This window comes from Chiloscyllium punctatum, chromosome 41 (assembly GCF_047496795.1).
Source record: "Chiloscyllium punctatum isolate Juve2018m chromosome 41, sChiPun1.3, whole genome shotgun sequence".
NCBI lineage: Eukaryota > Metazoa > Chordata > Chondrichthyes > Orectolobiformes > Hemiscylliidae > Chiloscyllium > Chiloscyllium punctatum.
This window is the reverse complement of record NC_092779.1, coordinates 46,851,884-46,870,333: the sequence shown is the minus strand read 5'-3', so window position 1 is coordinate 46,870,333 and position 18,450 is coordinate 46,851,884. Positions and strand designations below refer to the sequence as shown.

The following is an 18,450-nucleotide window of genomic DNA, read 5'->3' as shown; positions in this document are numbered from 1 at the left end:
GCGCTTTTCCAGCGACACACTTTTTGACATGGGTCATGGTCTGCTATGGGAGTTTTACAATACTGGCTATCACCTTGGGGGGTAGAGGGTGCTGGGATTAATCATTGCCAAAACCCTGGCAGCTGGGGGTTTGGACAGGGTTTGTTACTGAACTCAGTCATGACTGGAACCCTACCAGCTGAGGCATGGTGGGTGGGGGAGGAACTAACTGGCAGGAGCAGTTCTGTTGTGTCCAGGAGGATATGGTGGCTGCTATGACAGTCCAGTGGTAATCTGGTGGTTGCGTGGTGCTGTTACCTAGTACAATCTTCAGCAGCACTCCCTTTCTCTTTCCCCAGCCGTAGAGATAAAGCTAGTCTATCTCAGTATCATATATCGGTTCCAAAATGAGCTTCTGACCTCATTTTCATGTCATTACTAAGATTGCTTTTATTCTAACTCCATAATATTACTGAACTTTGCTCAATAGCTGCTGAAATCCTCTTTCATGCCTGTGTTACATTTAGACCTGACCAATCCAACACAATTCCAGCTGGTGTCTCACATTCTATTCTCGACATATCGGAGGTCTTCCTAAATTCTGTGGCTCATGTCTTAATTTGCATCAAATCCGATTTCATTGATCACCTGGGTGTACTTATCCATATATACTGCTCCCTAGCACATAATATCATTTTATTATTTTTAAATCTTTCATGTCTATGTCCCCTCAACTCTAATCTTCTTCAGCAACATCATCAGACATAATTGACCACTACCACAACTCTGGTACCTCTAATGATAATTACTCCAATTTGTTGATTTGACCTCCTATTACTTTAGCCTTAACCTCTGGAATAACCTCACTACGCATCTCCGCTTCACAATCCACCATTTCCTTCTTTCGGAGACTCCTCGAAATCTATGACTTTGATCAAGCATTTAAGTAATTAGTCTAATCTCTGTTCTGGCCTGTTGTTATATATTGTTGAGATGATGCTCTGATGAAACACTTTGAGATATCTCAGTACATTAAAAATGTTACATTAACACAGGTTTTCATTATCACCAACATTGATGCTTTTGATTGAATGAAGTTGTGCAAGTTTCAAATTTTTATAGACAAATCCCTGATCCACACTCAAATCCAGCATTTATTTGAATATCACTCTTCGTTAATGTAAACAGGATGCTGTTAAATATACAATAAACAGACTATGTTCAACAACTAATGCAATATATTGGTCACTTCAATACATTTGGAACCTTAAAATAGAGTTCAAAACGTTCCTGTATAACAGAGCAAAATTTTTCTCACTTGATGTCAAAGTAGGCACAAGCCAGTGAACTTAAGAGTGCAGATTTCCATCCAGTGGGGTGGCTGGCAAACATAACTATACATTCAACATTGGAAGCACTCAGCTTCTACGTAGAAAATTCAATGAATTTCAATGCAGAAGAGGTGTCTTTCCATAAATAATCTCGTATGGAAGACTTATTCAAATTCATTGGGAAATTCATTTCAAACTCTTGGCTGCGAAAGCACATCTTCAACAACATTATAAATGTACATACTGAATCAGCAGTTACAGATTTCAATTGCAGATTGAGCAAATGTACAACCCACACAAATGTTGGCTTCAATGTATTTCTGATTCAACAGCTAATTAAATGCTATCACCAAAGCAGATGCAGGTGTTTACCCCAACTATACAACAAAGTCACTGTGCTATGGGTGAAATTTAGTTTTGGTGATGAGAGTCTCCTCCGCCAAACAGACAATTAACTGGATAGCAGCGAACCCTTCCCTGGAATCAAGGACTCCAGGGCACGAGTTGTGCCAGCTGAAAAATGATATGTTAGCAGCATTGTTCCACAGTAGCATCATTGGGGAAGTGGCTCTTCCTGCCAGATATTCACCAAGGATCACCAAGACTGCTTGGCCACAAGTGGGTAATGGCAGGAGGGGCTTCCAAACAAAAAGGTAGGGGGGAGGTTTCCACTTGCTTTGCCCCACACCAAAAAAGATTTGCTTTTCTGGTTTCTCACATGGTATGTGTACCCCCCACCACAAAGCAAAGACTAGTGGCAGCAGTAAGCAAGGCTATCCACAAGCCTACGTGGTCATGGACTTAACTGGGGCAAAGATGGGAAGATGTCAAGGTCTCCATCTGCCACCATCTTGCCTGAGAAAATGTCCCACCGCCACAAACTTGCCATGAAGTAGGCATTAAATATTGCTCTGTAACTTAATTTGGTTTGAATATTGCTGTGGAATGATTTATATTAGAACAAAATCCATGACATAAACCAGGCCCATCAATAGAATTAAACAACTTACCTTTACGTAAATTTTGGAACCGTTTTGTTTGCATTTGTAATATAAATAAATTGCCAATCCAGACTGTTAAACTGATGGTCTGGCAGTTACTTTGGGTTAACAACTTCAGTACAGCAACATTGGGTTAACAACTTTAGTACAGCTTTTAATTTACTTTTGAGAATGAATTTAGAAAGCTAGGTGAACAGACCAATTTCATCAAGCATAAAGATGCAATTTACCTGTGGTCAAGATGGCTGAAATCTTGCAAGTTCAGTTCCCTAGTGTCCTGTGTAAGATAAATGGTATCCACATCCTTGAAAACAGAAAGCATTTCTATCAGTGGGAAACTAGAGTTATCATCAGATCTGTATGAAGCTTAAATAGAGCTCTTAAGGATAGTTGAATCAAGGGTTATGGGGATAAGGCAGGAACAGGATACTGATTGAGGATGATCAGCGATGATCATAATGAACGGTGGTGCTGGCTCGAAGGGCAGAATGGCCTACTCCTGCACCTATTGTCTAAATGTCTCAAAGAAAAATTTAAGATTCAGGGAAAATATTTTCAGTTTAAAGTTGATCTTCATTTTGCTAGCAATTTCAAGGCACAATAGAAAATAAATAAACCAGTATAACATTTCCAGTTTGTTACTTGCAAAATCACAAATTTCGCAATAACGGATTCATAAAACCATTTGATCCATTTACACCAGGTGTATTTCCAATAATAATATAATTGCAAGCTTTCAAAGTATTTTGTTGAGTGTTCTTACCCATTGTACTTCCTCCCTATATGGTAATCCAAGCCAGTCACAAACACATGCATACATCTGAGAGAAACCACCTAGAATCAAAAGGTTTCACATGTGACAAGAGAACTGCACATATTTCTAAACATGAACTAAATATAAAAGCACAGAAATGAAGATTAAATAATGAAGGACAAAATTGGACTAACCAGGTGAGAAATACCCTAGCTTTACATATATATGACAGCTTGTATGCATTCATAAGTTGTATATGTATGGAGTAACATTAACATGCAGACCCACAGAAACTATGAGGTTAGATTAGATTAGATTCTCTATACTGTGGAAACAGGCCCTTCGGCCCAACAAGTCCACACCACCCCTCCGAAGAGTAACCCACCCAAACCCATTCCCCTACCCTATATTTACCCCTGACTAATGCACCTAACACTATTGGCAATTTAGCATGACCAATTCACCTAACCTGCACATCTTTGGATTATGGGAGGAAACCAGAGCACCCAGAGGAAACCCACGCAGACACGGGGAGAATGTGCAAATTCCACACAGACAGGCGGGAATTGAACCCAGGTCCCTGGTGCTGTGAGGCAGCAGTACTAACCACTGAGCCACCGTGCCGCCCCAGAACTTTATTGACATCTTCACAATAGATGGGACAGGCAAGAGGGGCAATAAAAGAAAACACACAAGTCTTGCAATATACTAAACATTTCTGTACTAAAAGAACAATTTCTACACTAAAATGTAAAATGGGTCACTTGCTTCGAAATTATACACCACATGACTAAACAAACATCAGTGCTTGAAATTTAACAGAGTTTCATTTGTTTCTTTTAGAGTCAGAGACGTACAGCATGGAAACAGACACTTCGGTCCAACTCGTCCATGCTAACCAGATATCCCACATAAATCTAGTCCCATTTGCCTCATATCTCCCTAAACTCTTTCTAATCAAATACCCATCCAGATGCCTTTTAAAATGTTTTAATTGTACCAGCCTCCACCACTTCCTCTAGCAGCTCATTCCATACACGTGCCACTCTCTGTGTGGAAAAGTTGCCCCTGAGATCCCTTTTAAATCTCTCCCCTCTTACCTTAAACCTACACCCTCTAGGTTTGGACTCCCCCACCCCAGGGGAAAGACCTTGTCTATTTACCCTATCCAGCCCCAGCCAATTCAGCCTCTTCCTATAGCTCAAACCCTCCAACCCTGGCAATATCCTTGTAAATCTTTTCTGAACCGTTTCAAGTTTCACAATATACTTTCTATAGGAGGGAGACTTGAATTGCATTCAATATTCCAAAAGTGGCCTAACCAATATCCTGTACAGCTGCAACATGACCTTCCAATTCTTACACTCAATGCACTGACCAATAAAGGCAAGAATACCAAACGCCTTCTTCACTATCTTATCTACTTGTGACTCCACTTTCAAGGAACTATGAACCTGCATTCCAAGGCCTCCTTGTTCAACAAAACTCCCCAGGAACTTCCCATTAAGGTGTATAAGTCCTGCTTTGATTTGCATTTTCGAAATGCAGCACCTCGCATTTATCTAAATTAAACTCCATCCGCCATTCCTCAGCCCATTGGTCCATCTGATCAAGATCTCGCTGTACTCGGAGGTAACCTTCTTTGCAGTCTACTAAACCATCAATTTTGGTCTAATTTGCAAACTTATTAACCATATCTCCGATGTTCACATCCAAATCATTTACATCAATGACAAAAAGCAGTGGACCCAGCACCGATCCTTGTGGCACACCACTGGTCACAGGCCTCCAGTCTGAAAAACAACGCACCACCACCACCCTTTGTCTTCTATGTTTGAGCCAGTTCTGAATCCAAATAGCTAGCTAGCTCTTTATTCCATGTATCTATTCTTCGTAACCAGTCTGCCATGAGGAACCTTGTCGAACTGAAGTCCATATCGATCAGATCTGCCGCTCTGCTAATATTGTAATTAAATTTCAAAACAAAAATGCTAGAATAATTTGTTAAATTAGTTTTTCCTTAACATTAGTTGGCTTAAAAATATATCATAACTTAACAAGTTCCCTGATGAAGTTTCTCCTCTAATCTCTCTCTGAACCTAGCCAGAACTTTAATTCTTAAACACATTAGAAGACACATGAAATGCTCCTGCAATTTCTCGTGACCATACATTACATACTTGACCATTTTATGGAGCACCACATTTTTGGAAGTTTCTTCATCGTCTTCTCTCGTAGATACCGACATGCAATTTGTACTTAAAGTAATTCACAGTTAAGTCAGTGCTAGAAATGAATCAGTCATCAAATCTTGAAAGAATGCCCACTTTAATGTGACCTGCTGGCTTTGTGAAATCGATAGTGCATTAACGAACCATCAAAAATCAACACCCGTCTCTGCTAAGGTGCTGCCATGCCACCCACTTCTTTAAAACAAATGTAAGAGTTTGATGATCAGTTAACCAAGAGAACTTGCTATTTAGAAGTATTTGTGGAACTTTGTAACACCTTGTGACTACTAAAGCCTCTTTCTCAACCTGTAACTCATCAAACCACGTGAAGCACTAACCAAAAAATGTGAAATAATACCATCCCTATCCCCCCCATGGCAAGATATCACATGCTGAAACTAATTGTTTCTTTGGGTCATAATGGGACAAAACAGCATCACTATTCGGTACTTCCTTCACTTCAAATGTTTTGAGATTTCACAGACGAGGCCAATTTTGAGCAGGTGACGGGGAAGCAAAAATGTGACCTAAATCAGAGATGATCCTCAAAAAGTATATAGCAAACTTGTTTCTTTTGCCTCTCATCTCTCAGCTTCAAAATCCCCTTAACTTAGTCCTGCATTTGGTGATGTTTTCATCACCTATTCAGCGACCTGAGTATGGATCACACAATATCATGAAGCAACACTTGTGACCTTTAATTTCAATGCCACATTGAAAGCAATCCTCCAATTCTGTGTAAATTAATGAGCTCTTTCTCTATCTTACTCTAATTAGAATGTCATCTCCGAAGCAGCACACTCCTTTCATCTGCTTCACACCTGACCCATGATGCTGTAGAACACAGGAGCAGGACAAGTGCTAAATGTTAACTTTCTGACGGTACACCATTTTGTATGTACTCATGGTATACAGTTCCTTGTTCTTGTCAGTTAATTTTAATTGCAAGTATGCATTTGATAAATTAACTGTACTGCACTGGTTAAATTTGAAAACAATCTCCTACTGGAAGGTAATGGACAAGTGTCTTAATAGCTGCTTATAATCTTTACAAATTGCAACAAACCCATCTGTATTTTGAATTTCTACAACGGGTATGACCCATTCACTGCTTTTGACCTTTTTTTTAACTCCCCTGTTCTTTCTATTCTACTCAGCCTTTCACATATTGCTTCTAGCTGTACATAATGTACTGGCCTACCCTCACAAAAGGTCGGCTGCACATTATCCCTTGTATTGACTTCAGTATTGTGATGTTTAAGTTTATTATTCAATATTCCTTGCTCAAACTACATTTGGCATTCTGGTAGCACTTCAATGGTAGACACATCCTTATCCTTATGATATCTTCTTTAGCCAATTCTTCCCTATCAGGGACAAATGTTCCCTCCTCCCAATGACAAGTAATAAAAGCAATGAATTGTATGCCACTATGAGACTAACTTCACCCATCATCAGAACACTGTTATTGGAATAACTAGTCAGTTTCACAAGATTATCATGACTCCGAGAGTTCCTATGTTCTTTTGAGTTAACAGCTATGAGCTGCAATTGTATCAATGATGGAAATAAGTTGCATATCTTCCACAATAATTTTCACTGTTGGCTTTGGAATTATACTTTCATCTAGCAAGCGATCGGTGACTAAGTACAACTCCTGATCTTCCTGCCCAAAAACACCCAACCTCTGTTTCATCTATCATATACACATTTTAGGATTTCCAGATTCTTGAACTAAATTCTGATCTACCATGACTTTGCCCTAGATCATAGCTACAAACTGGTGTTTTACCACAACTTGGAACATTATTATTTCCTCTGTTACTGCATGCCATCTGGATATGATAGAGTTTCCCACAGGCACAGTTCTTTTACTGGGAACAGGGACATAGTGGCCCAGATCCAGTTGACCACTGTATCAGTTCTGTAAAGAACTCAGATGCAATTTGCAACTCGATCTTGCTGCCATTCACAGCTGTGGCGTCAGCACAAGCAACCCATCACATCAGCTTACTGTCTTTGCTCAAAGATTGGCCTGCATTTTCTTGTTCTTTAAATTGCCTACAAATATGTCACTAAAGCTAATTTTTAGGTTTACACCATTACCAGTGACATGAGAATTCCTTTTATTGAGAATATAAACTGAAACAGTCTCACTTGACAACTGTTTTCTTTCAAGAAACACAACTCCCAGTGCAATCCCATTCTTAATAATGCAGTCTTGAGTCCAGACTTTCATTAATTTCAACATAATCCAATGAACGGAGGTCTCTCAGATACGTGTTTTTCAAATCAAAAGCACCTGACTCCATCATGTTGAGGAAAACATTTATTTTATCCATAATTCCCACACTGTCCCCAAACATACTCCATTTTTAATCCACCATGTATTGTGCTCACTCACTGTACCCGAACAAAATGCGCACCTGGACCAATTTTTCCAATTGTCCCAATTCCCTCAAAGTCAAATTTTCACTAATTCCAAAAACATGTCACTATGTTCTTTGGTCCTTAATTTCACAAATAAAACAGAAAAGAACATTTCAACCCAGTTTTATCACCATTTTTCTGTTGTTTACTGCACTGAGGTAAATTAACAAATTAACTCACAGCATTATAAAACAGCTTTATTTACATCTCTCTAATGGAGAGGACAAATGCAAAACAAAATGCTCAGATCATGCAAAATTAACATGAACCAACAAGAACCAATGTAAAGACATGGTGAGTCACCATAAACCTACCAGAGCATTGGGATGCTCTCTCTCTCATTAGAGAGAGACAAGTTGCAGTGATTTAACCTGAGTATCGCCACACCTCAGGGAAGGGATGAGGTACAGAAGGAGAGTTCCTCATAGTAACCTCAAACAGCACTGGAACTGCATTGCAAACCAATTGTCCAACCAACTGAACTAACTGACCTCCAAAAGGCATGGTACAATAAAATGTAGCAGCAAAAAATTCTTCCTCATTGTTGTTGTGCTAAATCAAATGCTCCTAAGTGCTAGCAGGTTTAAAAACAATAAACTGCTGTCAGTAAATTTTACTACTGGCTTCAGGAATGGGCAATAAATACTGACATTGACATCTCATGAGAGAACAATTTTTTAAAAAAGGTATTGGAACATAATTTAAGGATTGTTACTAATTTAATTCTTGCTACTTTGAAGTGTATGTTCTATATTAGGAATTTCTATTTAGGAGCACGTACTGAGCCATGCTTTATATGGGTCCACGGATAGGTACAAGAAGGGTAATATTAAGTTCTACTCAACTTCTATTAACATCGGCATAATATTCCTGATTGAAGTTGCAAAGCCATTGCATATTTATAAATAAGAGGTCTGCGTTTCTTATGGCACAGTGGTAATGTCCCTACCTCTGAGCCAGAAGGCTTTCGTTCAAGTTCATCTGCTCAAGAGTGTGTTATAATACACCTGACTAAAGGTTGACTAAAGATGTAAGACACCTAGTTAGATATTACTAATAGCTAGCCCTTATTTTCATGGACAATTTTAATTTTAGTTGACAAATTTCAATAAGTTGGAAGTTGCTCCAATTAAGAATGACAGTTCATTCCAGAAGGTTACCAGATATTCTGAAGAAGCCCAATCAAAAGCTCCCTCAGCTAACATACATACCGAAGATGCAAACTAAAAAAATCTGACTGTAATCAAAAGTTCATCAAATTTGTACACATCATTACAAAGCACACTAATATTTCTGAAAGAAAAATGCAGAAATAAAAACTTCACAAATTCTCTTAAACCTCATCAAGCATCAAATGCTTATCTCCCCCTTCAAAGTAAAATTGTAGCCGACAAACTTGAAGCACTTCAAGTGGAGTAAAACCAAAACAGCAATTTAATACGGAGAACAAATCAAAAAGGCAAAGTAGTAGAAAAAGCTTAATAAAAATAAAAATAGAGCTCTTGCACATATTTTATGTCAGGGTTTGAATGACAGTCAGCACTTGAAGAGCATGGCTTGAGATCTGAAAGTAGTTGAAATTGGTGGATTTTAAAGTATTTTCCAGAAGATGTGACTTCATCTTATGAAATGCATATTATTTCAGCAATTGTATTTTTGACTTATTGGTCAAAGAACAGCCATTTTTATTTGTGACACGGCAATAATTACCAAACATCTTGTAGTGTTGTTTTTCTACTACTTTAGGTTTCAAAGCAGTGACCCCTAAAATCCACAGTTAGTTTACTTACCACAAGGCCCTGGTTCAGCAATATTCTGACTATCCCACAATGCCTGCAGAGACGACAGTCGATCTGAAGGTTCCATTGTCACTTTTTTCAATACCCTCCTGTTACATATATATATAAAAGAAACAGATAATTCAGAATGCTTGAGGGGAACAGGTAAATCCCTAGAAATGTGTGGGGTAAACAGATTGACAAACTCAAGTTGAAGGGATGTCCAGCAGAGATGAGTGGGAGGGGTTTTACTGAGTAGCTTGTGGTAACTTCAAGAAATCCATCTGCTTCTCTTGTTCCTCAAGCAATGCTCGAAAGGCGATCTTGCCTCTTTACAGCTGATGGATTTCCCGCATATTCAATTTTAATTCAATTTAACTAAGTGTTTAAAATTAAGGCAGACTGCCTTGTTGCAACATTCAAATCACCAACTTACTTATTGTGAGCAAATTAGTTGCCTACCCCTCATTCTGCCACAATAAAAAGCAGAAGTGATTCCAGGTTCATATTTCTGGCACTTCAACCTCTTTTCAGACCACAGTCCACTTATTTTTAGAAATCAACACCTCTACAAAATAAATGAAATAATGCTGCTCATTTTATTGCACCTGTGGTTTAAGTAATTCACATATTAGTCACTCATTCTTCAGAATATGAAGCAGAATGCTGTGGAAGCAACTGATTTATGGATACAGAAACAGAAGCTTGAATTGTTTAAAAAAAAAACCAGAAGACAGCTCTCTTTAGAGTAAGACACAAAGGCGTTTGAGGAAAACCCAAACGCAGAACCACAATATTTAACTTTATCCTAATGAGATCAAGATCAGATGCAGGCAAATCCTGTTAAAAATAATACATACCACGAAGTAGTCATTATGTGATACCGTTAGAAGGTCTTTTTAAAAAATACATCCATGGGATGAGGGTGTCTCTGGCTGGGTCAGCATTTATTGCCCATCCCCTAAATACCCAGAGGACAGTTGAGAGTCAACCATGTTGGTGAGAGTCTGGAGTCATATTTAGGCCAGATCAGGTGTGGATGTCAGTTTCCTTCCCTAAACAACATCAGTGAACCAGATGAGTTTTTTTCTGAGAACAGACAATGGATACATGTCATCATTAGAGTCTTAATTCCAGATTAATTTTATATTGAATTCAAATTCCACCATCTTTCATGGCAAGATTTGAGCCCCAGAACACTCCCTCGGTCTCTGGATTAACAGTCCAGAGATAATACAACTAGACCATCGCCTCCCCCCTTCATGTGATGCCATTCAGTTCATCATGTTCATTCTTGCACCAGGATTTCGCCACTTGCACAAAATATACCCATCCCATGAATAATTGCAGCTAGCAGATTAGGAAGATGCACTGAGTCATAAATTATATGCTCATCATGCTGCTGGTATCTGCTGTTCATTTAATGAAGATGAAAACCCACATATACCTGGTATCTAATTACAAAGTGACAAATCTTGAGATGGATTTATTGAAAATTAATCTATTTCTGGGCAAAATAGATAGCTATACATGATTTGAATGAAGTCACTCTCCATTGCAAATTTAATCAGACATCTAAAATAAGGATGAAATAAAATGCAGGAGAATACTTAGCAGATCTGACATAACTCTCAGGTCTCACAGTGATGCTAGAAAGAACCACAGAGTGAATGCTTCAGGCCAATGACCTTTCATCAGAGCTGGGAAAAGTTAGAAATTTTATCAGCTTTAAACAAGTGGAGAATCAGGAATGGGGAAAGGTGTGAGATAAATAGGGAGATGCAAGCGATTAAATGACAACGATTTGGTGGTGCAGTATCAAACGGGACGAGTACAGAATTAAAGAAATGAGTCTTGAGAAGCTATGAATGGCAGCCACTCACCAGCTCTTTTGTCATTTAATCGCTTCAGTTTTTCATTTTATCACAGCCTTTGTGCTTTTTCCATTCTAATCCTTTTCACTTACTCAAATATTACTTCCCCAGTTCTGATAAAAGGTCACTGTTCTCAAATATTAGCATTGTTTCTTTGTTCCATAGCTGCTGCCAGACCTTTTGAGGATTCCCAGCATTTCTTGTTTTGCTTTCAGGTTTCCAGCATCTTCACTGGCCATGAATTTGGTACCTTTAAGATCCCGTAGATGATTGACCATCTGTTGTAACTTAGTAACAGCAATCTTTCCCACTTATTTCCAGATGTATGCGCAATACCGTGCTTTCCACGAACACCGGTTCACTCTGTTTGAGCATTATCCTCTTTCAGACTCAGATGTCCGTGTCTTATTAGAGAAAACAAAACTAGCAAAGTGCATGACTACAAGGGAGCGCATAGCCCCCAGATCAAGTGAACCACAACTCTATCATGTGGGCCTCACCGTGGTTTGGATACTCCATTTTGGTAATGGAGTTACACACAGATCAGCTGCCATACTAAACAGAGTAAGTAAAAAAGCAAGAGGAGAGAGAGAGAGAGATTGAATTTTTTTTCAAGTCTTCAAGAGTCCAAGTACTTTACAGCTAATTAAGTACTTTTCAAACTATAGTCACTGTTACTGTACTGGGAAAGATAACTAAATATTTGCACAAAATTTTTAAAAAAGCTTTGGAAGGGCAATAAAGATTTATGAAGGCAGAGTGATGGACATTGTCTTTATGGATTTCTCTAAGGTGTTCAGCGAGTTAGATCACATGAAATAGAGTGAGAGTTAGCCATTTGGATACAAGGTTGGCTTGAAGGTAGGAGGCAAAGGGTGATAGTGGAACATTGTTTTTCAGAATGGAGGCCTGTGACCAGTGATATGCCACAAGGATCGATGCTGGGTCCACTGCTTTTCATCATTTATAGAAATGATTTGGATGTGAACATGGGAGGTATAGTTAGTAAGTTTGCAGATGACATCAAAATTGGAGGTAGAGTGGACAGCAAAGAAGATTATCTCAGATTACAACAGGACCTTGACCAGATGGGTTGAGTGGCCAAAAGTTGATAAATTGAATTTAATTCAGATAAACATGAGGTGTTGCATTTTGGGAAGGCAAATCAGAGCAGGACTTAAACATTTAATGGAAGTGTCCTGGGGATCAGTGCTCAACAAAGATTCTGTAGATGCAGATTCATAGTTCCTTGAAGGTGGAGTCACAGGTAGACAGGGTAGTGAAGGCGGTGTTTGGTTTGCTTTCCTTTACTGGTCAGAGCATTCAGTATAGGAGTTGGGATGTCATGTTGTGGCTGTACAAGAGATTAGTAAGGCCACTTTTTCAATGCTACATTCAATTCTGGTCTCCCTGCTTTAGGAAAGATGTTGTTAAAATTGAAAGGGTTCAGAAAAGATTTAAAAGAATGTTGCTGGTGCTCGATAGTTTGAGCTAGAGGGAAAGGCTGAGTTGCCTGGGGGTCTTTTCCCTATGGCATCAGAGGCTGACAGATAACCTTATAAATAATTATAAAATCATGAAGAGAATGTATAGGGTGAATAGCCAAAGTCTTTTCCCCAGGTGGGGGGAGTCCAAAATTAGAGGGCATAGGTTTAAGGTGAGAGGGGAAAGATTTAAAAAGGACCTGAGGAGCATCATTTTCACAGAGGGTGATGCATACATAGAATGAGCTACCAGAGGAAGTGGTGGAGACTGATACAATTACGACATTGAAAAGGTATCTGGATGGGAAAAGGAATTGGAAGGGTTTAAGAGGGATATGCGCCTAGTGCTGCCCCAAATGGAATCAGATTAATTAGGATATCTGGTCAGCATGGACAAGTTAGACCGAAAGGTTTGTTCCATGCTGTACAACTCTAATCATCTTGTCAGAGAGAATAATAGTCTACAAGGAATCAGATTTTTGAAGAAAATGTATACTGGGGTGCACAAAGTTAAAAATCACAACACCAGGTTATAGTCCAACAGATTTGATTGGAAGCACACTAGCTTTTGGAGCGTCGCTCCTTCATCAGGTGGTTTTAACTTTGTACATCCCAGTCCAACACCGGCATCTCCAAATCATGTATAATGAAGTATGGCTGTGCAAATACACAGGCGAGTCAGAGGGCAAGTAAGTTATATGATTTATTTTCATGCAGTTATTCAAATTGAAGGAAAGCAGAGCAATGTAATTAAGAGTAGATGATACTGGGTAATGGAACGAGCAGACTAGGTGACAAGCCTCTTTCTAGCCTAAAATATGATACTAAAGCATCAGAGCAAAAAACTTCCAATGAAAATCAAGGAGCTGACAACCAGAGAAATAAGTTATTGTATTGTAACAAAAAAACATTTTGTGCTGAATGCCAATTCGGTCAAAGTGTACTGGCAAGGCATTATTTGATGTTCTTGCACTTCTCCTAGTAAGTTTCAGTAAACGCAAGTTTATGGGGAAATTTGCAGCTTTGGTTTTTAATAAAAAATCTGTAGGAACCCAGAAGATTAAGTCAATTTAGGAAAGTTGCACTGTTCCTTTGTCCCCACGCATTAATTTGAGCATATGGCACCAATACAATTTTCAAAATATCTAGCGAACAGTAGGTATGCTAGAATTTGTTTTTAAAACACATACTCATTAATATTATGAGACTAGTAATTCCACAACAGTAGAAGCAATATCGAAGATAGGAAGCAGAGGGATTAACGTAGAAAGGAGATAAGACAAGCAAGGTGCATGTGCACATCAACAACTCGCATTAAAAGGAACCCATCAGTCATTGAAGAATAAATAGTAAAAGGGAAGTCAAATGAATGATGGAGCTGATTAGGAACCAAAAATAGCTCTCCTTATGGAAGGAGTGGCATGGTTGATACATTAAATGAGTACTTTGAAACCATTTTCTGCAAAGCAGAGGAATTTGCTAATATCACAGTCAGTCAGGAGATAATGGAGACAATGGACAGAATAAAAATAGATAGAGTAGTTAAAAGGTAAGAGAACAAAATTTGAAACTTATCATTCCTTTACAATTCAAAAGGACACAGGTTGTTCAATCAGGTGTTAAATGCATTATAAATAAAATCATTTTCAGTGGATTGTGAAAGATTCTTGATGAAGAGCAGAATAGATTGTGGCGTTTAGTTCTTCTGGGTGTGCAACATTGTTTTACTGTGACAGCACAGGTCAGTGCCATGAAAAGTGCAATTTGATTGTGATTTATTTAAGCTGCATACATTGTCAAAGGCCTCAAATTATGCAGAGGCTCATAAAGGCAAATATTAGGCTGCATTTTTATGAGGTATATCAAGAAAGACACACAGTGAAAGTACAACTGAGTTCCTGCAGACTATGAACAAAACTGCAATGTAAAATTGTTCAAATATGCATTATGATCAACAGTTCGAGGACATTACTCATGACAGAGAGGGATCCCTTGAAATGGCACAAAAAACATTGAGGGCAGTTATGGTGTTGCGGGTGATCCTGAGGGAGAGGAAGACATACTGCCAACACATTATACAGAAGTCAGAAGCAAGGCTTTGAATTCATTATCTGGAAAAATCGAGACTGTGATCAGCTAAAAGAGCGAGAGTGAGAGGGCGAAAGAGAGAGAAAAAAAAATGACAGGAAATATTTTCTATGTAAGCAATATTGTAAAGAACTGAGAAGGGAATAATTTCTGAGATGTAATCAAGATAATTTTCTTGACCGACACATTTCTAGCACAATGTGGAAACAGGCTTCGCTGGATACATACCCAGAACCCCTGCAGTGTCGAAGCAGGCCAGTCCACTCACAGAGTCCACACCAACACTCCGAAGAGCATCCCACCTAGACCCAGGCCCTACTGTATCCCTATAACCCTGCATTTCCTGTAGCTAATCCACCTTGCCTACACATCCCTGGATACATGGGTAATTTAGTATGGCCAAACCATCTATCCTTTAAAAAAAACAAAGAAGAACAAAGAAAATTTACAGCCCAGGAACAGGCCCTTTGGCCCTCCAAGCCTGAGCCGATTCAAACCACTGTATCCTCTGCTCCCCACCTACTCATGCATCTGTCCAGACGCACCTTAAATTAACCTACTGTGTCGGCCTCTACCACCTCTGCTGGCAATGTGTTCCAGGTACCTACCACCCTCTGTGTAAAGTACTTGCCGCGTGTATCCTCCTTAAACTTTTTACCTCTCATCTTGAAAACATGACCTCTCATTACTGAATCCCTCATCCTGGGAAAAAGCTTGTCTCTATCTACCCTATCTATATCCTCCATGATTTTGTAAACCTCAATCAGGTCCCTCTCAATCTTCATTTTTCTAATGAAAACAATCTTAACCTACTCAACCTCTCTTCATAGCTAGCACCTTCCATACCAGGCAACATCCTCATAAACCTTCTCTGCACCCTCTCCAAAGCGTCCACATCCTTTTGGTAATGTGGTAACCAGAACTGTACACAGTATTCTAAATGTGGCCGAACCAATGTTATGTACAATTTTAACATGACTTGCCAGCTCTTATACTCAATACTCCATCTGATGAAGGCAAGCATACTATATGTCTTCTTGACCACTCTATCCACCTGTGCAGCAACCTTTAGGGTACAATGGACCTGAACACCTAGATCTCTACTTATCAAACTTTCCCAAGGCTCTTCTGTTTACTGTATAATTCACTCCCGAATTAGACTTCCCAAAATGCATTACTTCACATTTGTCTGGGTTGAACTCCATCTGCCACTTTCCCGCCCAACTCTCCAGTCTATCTATATCCTCCTGTATTCTTTGACTGTTCCCTATGCTTTCTGCTACTCCACCAATCTTCGTGTCATCTGCAAACTTGCTGATCATACCAACAGAGGCCTCTTCCAGATCATTTATGTATATCACATACAACAATGGCCAACAAGCCGCTGAGTTGCTTGATCATCTTTACGACATTTGTAAGAACCAGAAATAACAAGCTTTCCGTGGACTGCGCAGGTGCCACTAGGATCTGCCATCTTTGGACTGTGGGAGGAAACCAGAGCACCCAGAGGAAACCCACAAAGACACAGGCAGAATGTGCGAACACCACACAGTCATCCATGGCTAGAATCAAACTGGTCCCTACTGCTGTGAGACAACGACACTAACCACTGAGCCAACGTGCTGCCCCAAAGGATCTGGTTCTAGGAAATGAGGTATGGCAAGTGGATCAAGTATCAGTTGGTGACCTTTGAATATAGTATTATAAACTGTAGATTAGCAATGGAAAAATAAAAAGAGCAAATTATCTTTGAGACTGACAGATAGTATGAAAGAGAATTCAGAAGTCTTCTTCAAAGATCTAAATAGCCAAAGAGTGGCAAGAGAAAGATTGGGATTAATTTGGATCAGAAAGGGGATTTCTACATGAAGACAGAGACCATGGCTTAAATTCTCAATGAGTGCACTGCAATCCTCTTTACCAAGTGCCACCCCAAACTTATAGCGAGAAAATAGATTGTTGGGAGACTGGATTGTACATAAATTGGTAAAACAAAACAAAAGGTACTGGACATGCTGGCTAATCTTTAAGGTTGCTAAGTCAACAAACGAGATGAGATGAAGATGCTAGGGTAAAGCATGCTAGAAATTGAGGAGATACTGACTATAATCTTCTAGTCTTTCTTGTATACAGAGATGGTGCCAAAGGACAAGAGAATCCCAAACCATTGTTCAGAAGAGGTTGCAAAATAAATACATACCGATCAATTTACTAGTGGTAAAACGTTTTGAAGTAATAACCTGGACACAATACACGTACAGGTGAATTAAATAAGGCCTGTAGCGCAGATTTGTTAAGGGCAAATTGTTTTAACCAACTTGACCGAGTTTTCAATGAAGTGTTGAAGCTGTCTGAAGGCAATAATGATCGATATATCAAGGCTTCCAAAAGATCTCAAATACACATTTTGATGAGCAAGACAAAATTTCAAAAGTTTCATGTGATGAAATATTTCAAATTACTGTGAACCACGAGGAGGACAGTAATAGTCTTCAAAAGGATTCTGACAGCCAGGTGGAAACCCACAGACAGACCATAAATTAAATTTATCACAGAAAACTTTGAAGATGGGAAGACAGGTTGAGGAATCGTTTAAAAGATTATGAAGTAAACTTTATATCACGTATGGAGTACAAAAGCAACTAAGTTTCGAAGAATGTTGACAAAACATGGGCTTAGCCTCAAGTGACATACTGTGCCTAACCTGGACACGGCATTTTAGCAGTAGGAAAAGATCTTTTCTGTACTTTCTAAGATTAAGAAAGTGGCTCCAGGGAGGAGAGAATTTAATTAAATCAATACAGTATTTTCTCTCCTGAGAGAAGATTGATAGGAGATATGGTAAAGGTGTTCAAGGTCATGAGGGATCAAGGCATAGTACAGCAAACTTGTCTCAACAAGGGAAGGGTTCGAAACCAGAGGACACTGATTTAAGTAAAATAGTAAAAGAACCTAACAGTGACGTGCAGACAAACAGTAAAGCAAGAGGTAAAAATGAAATTGGATAGCACATAAATAGTTAAAACAGAGGAACTTAAAAAGATTGGCAAAGTAGAAAAGTCATCCAATTCACATGGGATGCTTCTTAAATTATTGCACATAAAATGGAGATAGCAGAGGTTCTCCCATAATCTTCTAATCCTCCTTGAAATATCGGTGATGACTGCAAAATGAGAAATGTTACCACTCTGATCCAAAAACGGAGAGAGATGAACCTGACAACTACAGATCGTTCAGTCAAATGACAGTACAGGGAAAGCTTTGAGAGACATGAATTCAAGATTAATTTAATTGTAACTTGGAGAAATACAGGTCAATCAGCTAGCACAGATTATAAAAGGTAATTCAAACTTGATTAGCTTAATTGAAAACTATCACCAAGTAGAGTCACACAGTATGGAAACAGACCATTTGGTCCAACTAGTCCATGCTGACTAAGTTCCCAAATTAAACTAGTCCCACCTAGTATGTCCCTGGCCCATATCCCTCCAAACCTTTCC

General features: G+C 39.0%; 1 protein-coding gene across 8 annotated transcripts in view; it reads right to left on the bottom strand.

Moving 5' to 3' along the window:
• LOC140465031 (F-actin-uncapping protein LRRC16A-like) overlaps positions 1–18,450 on the bottom strand; it is a 470,304-nt gene that overhangs the window by 255,452 nt on the left and 196,402 nt on the right. For all 8 annotated transcript variants that reach the window (XM_072560843.1, XM_072560842.1, XM_072560840.1 and 5 more), the window contains exons 6-8: positions 9,517–9,614; positions 3,075–3,145; positions 2,542–2,615 (exon numbers count right to left, since the gene is read on the bottom strand). In XM_072560843.1, coding sequence (XP_072416944.1) covers positions 2,542–2,615; positions 3,075–3,145; positions 9,517–9,614 — 243 coding nt within the window. The remainder of the gene's footprint in view (positions 1–2,541; positions 2,616–3,074; positions 3,146–9,516; positions 9,615–18,450) is intronic.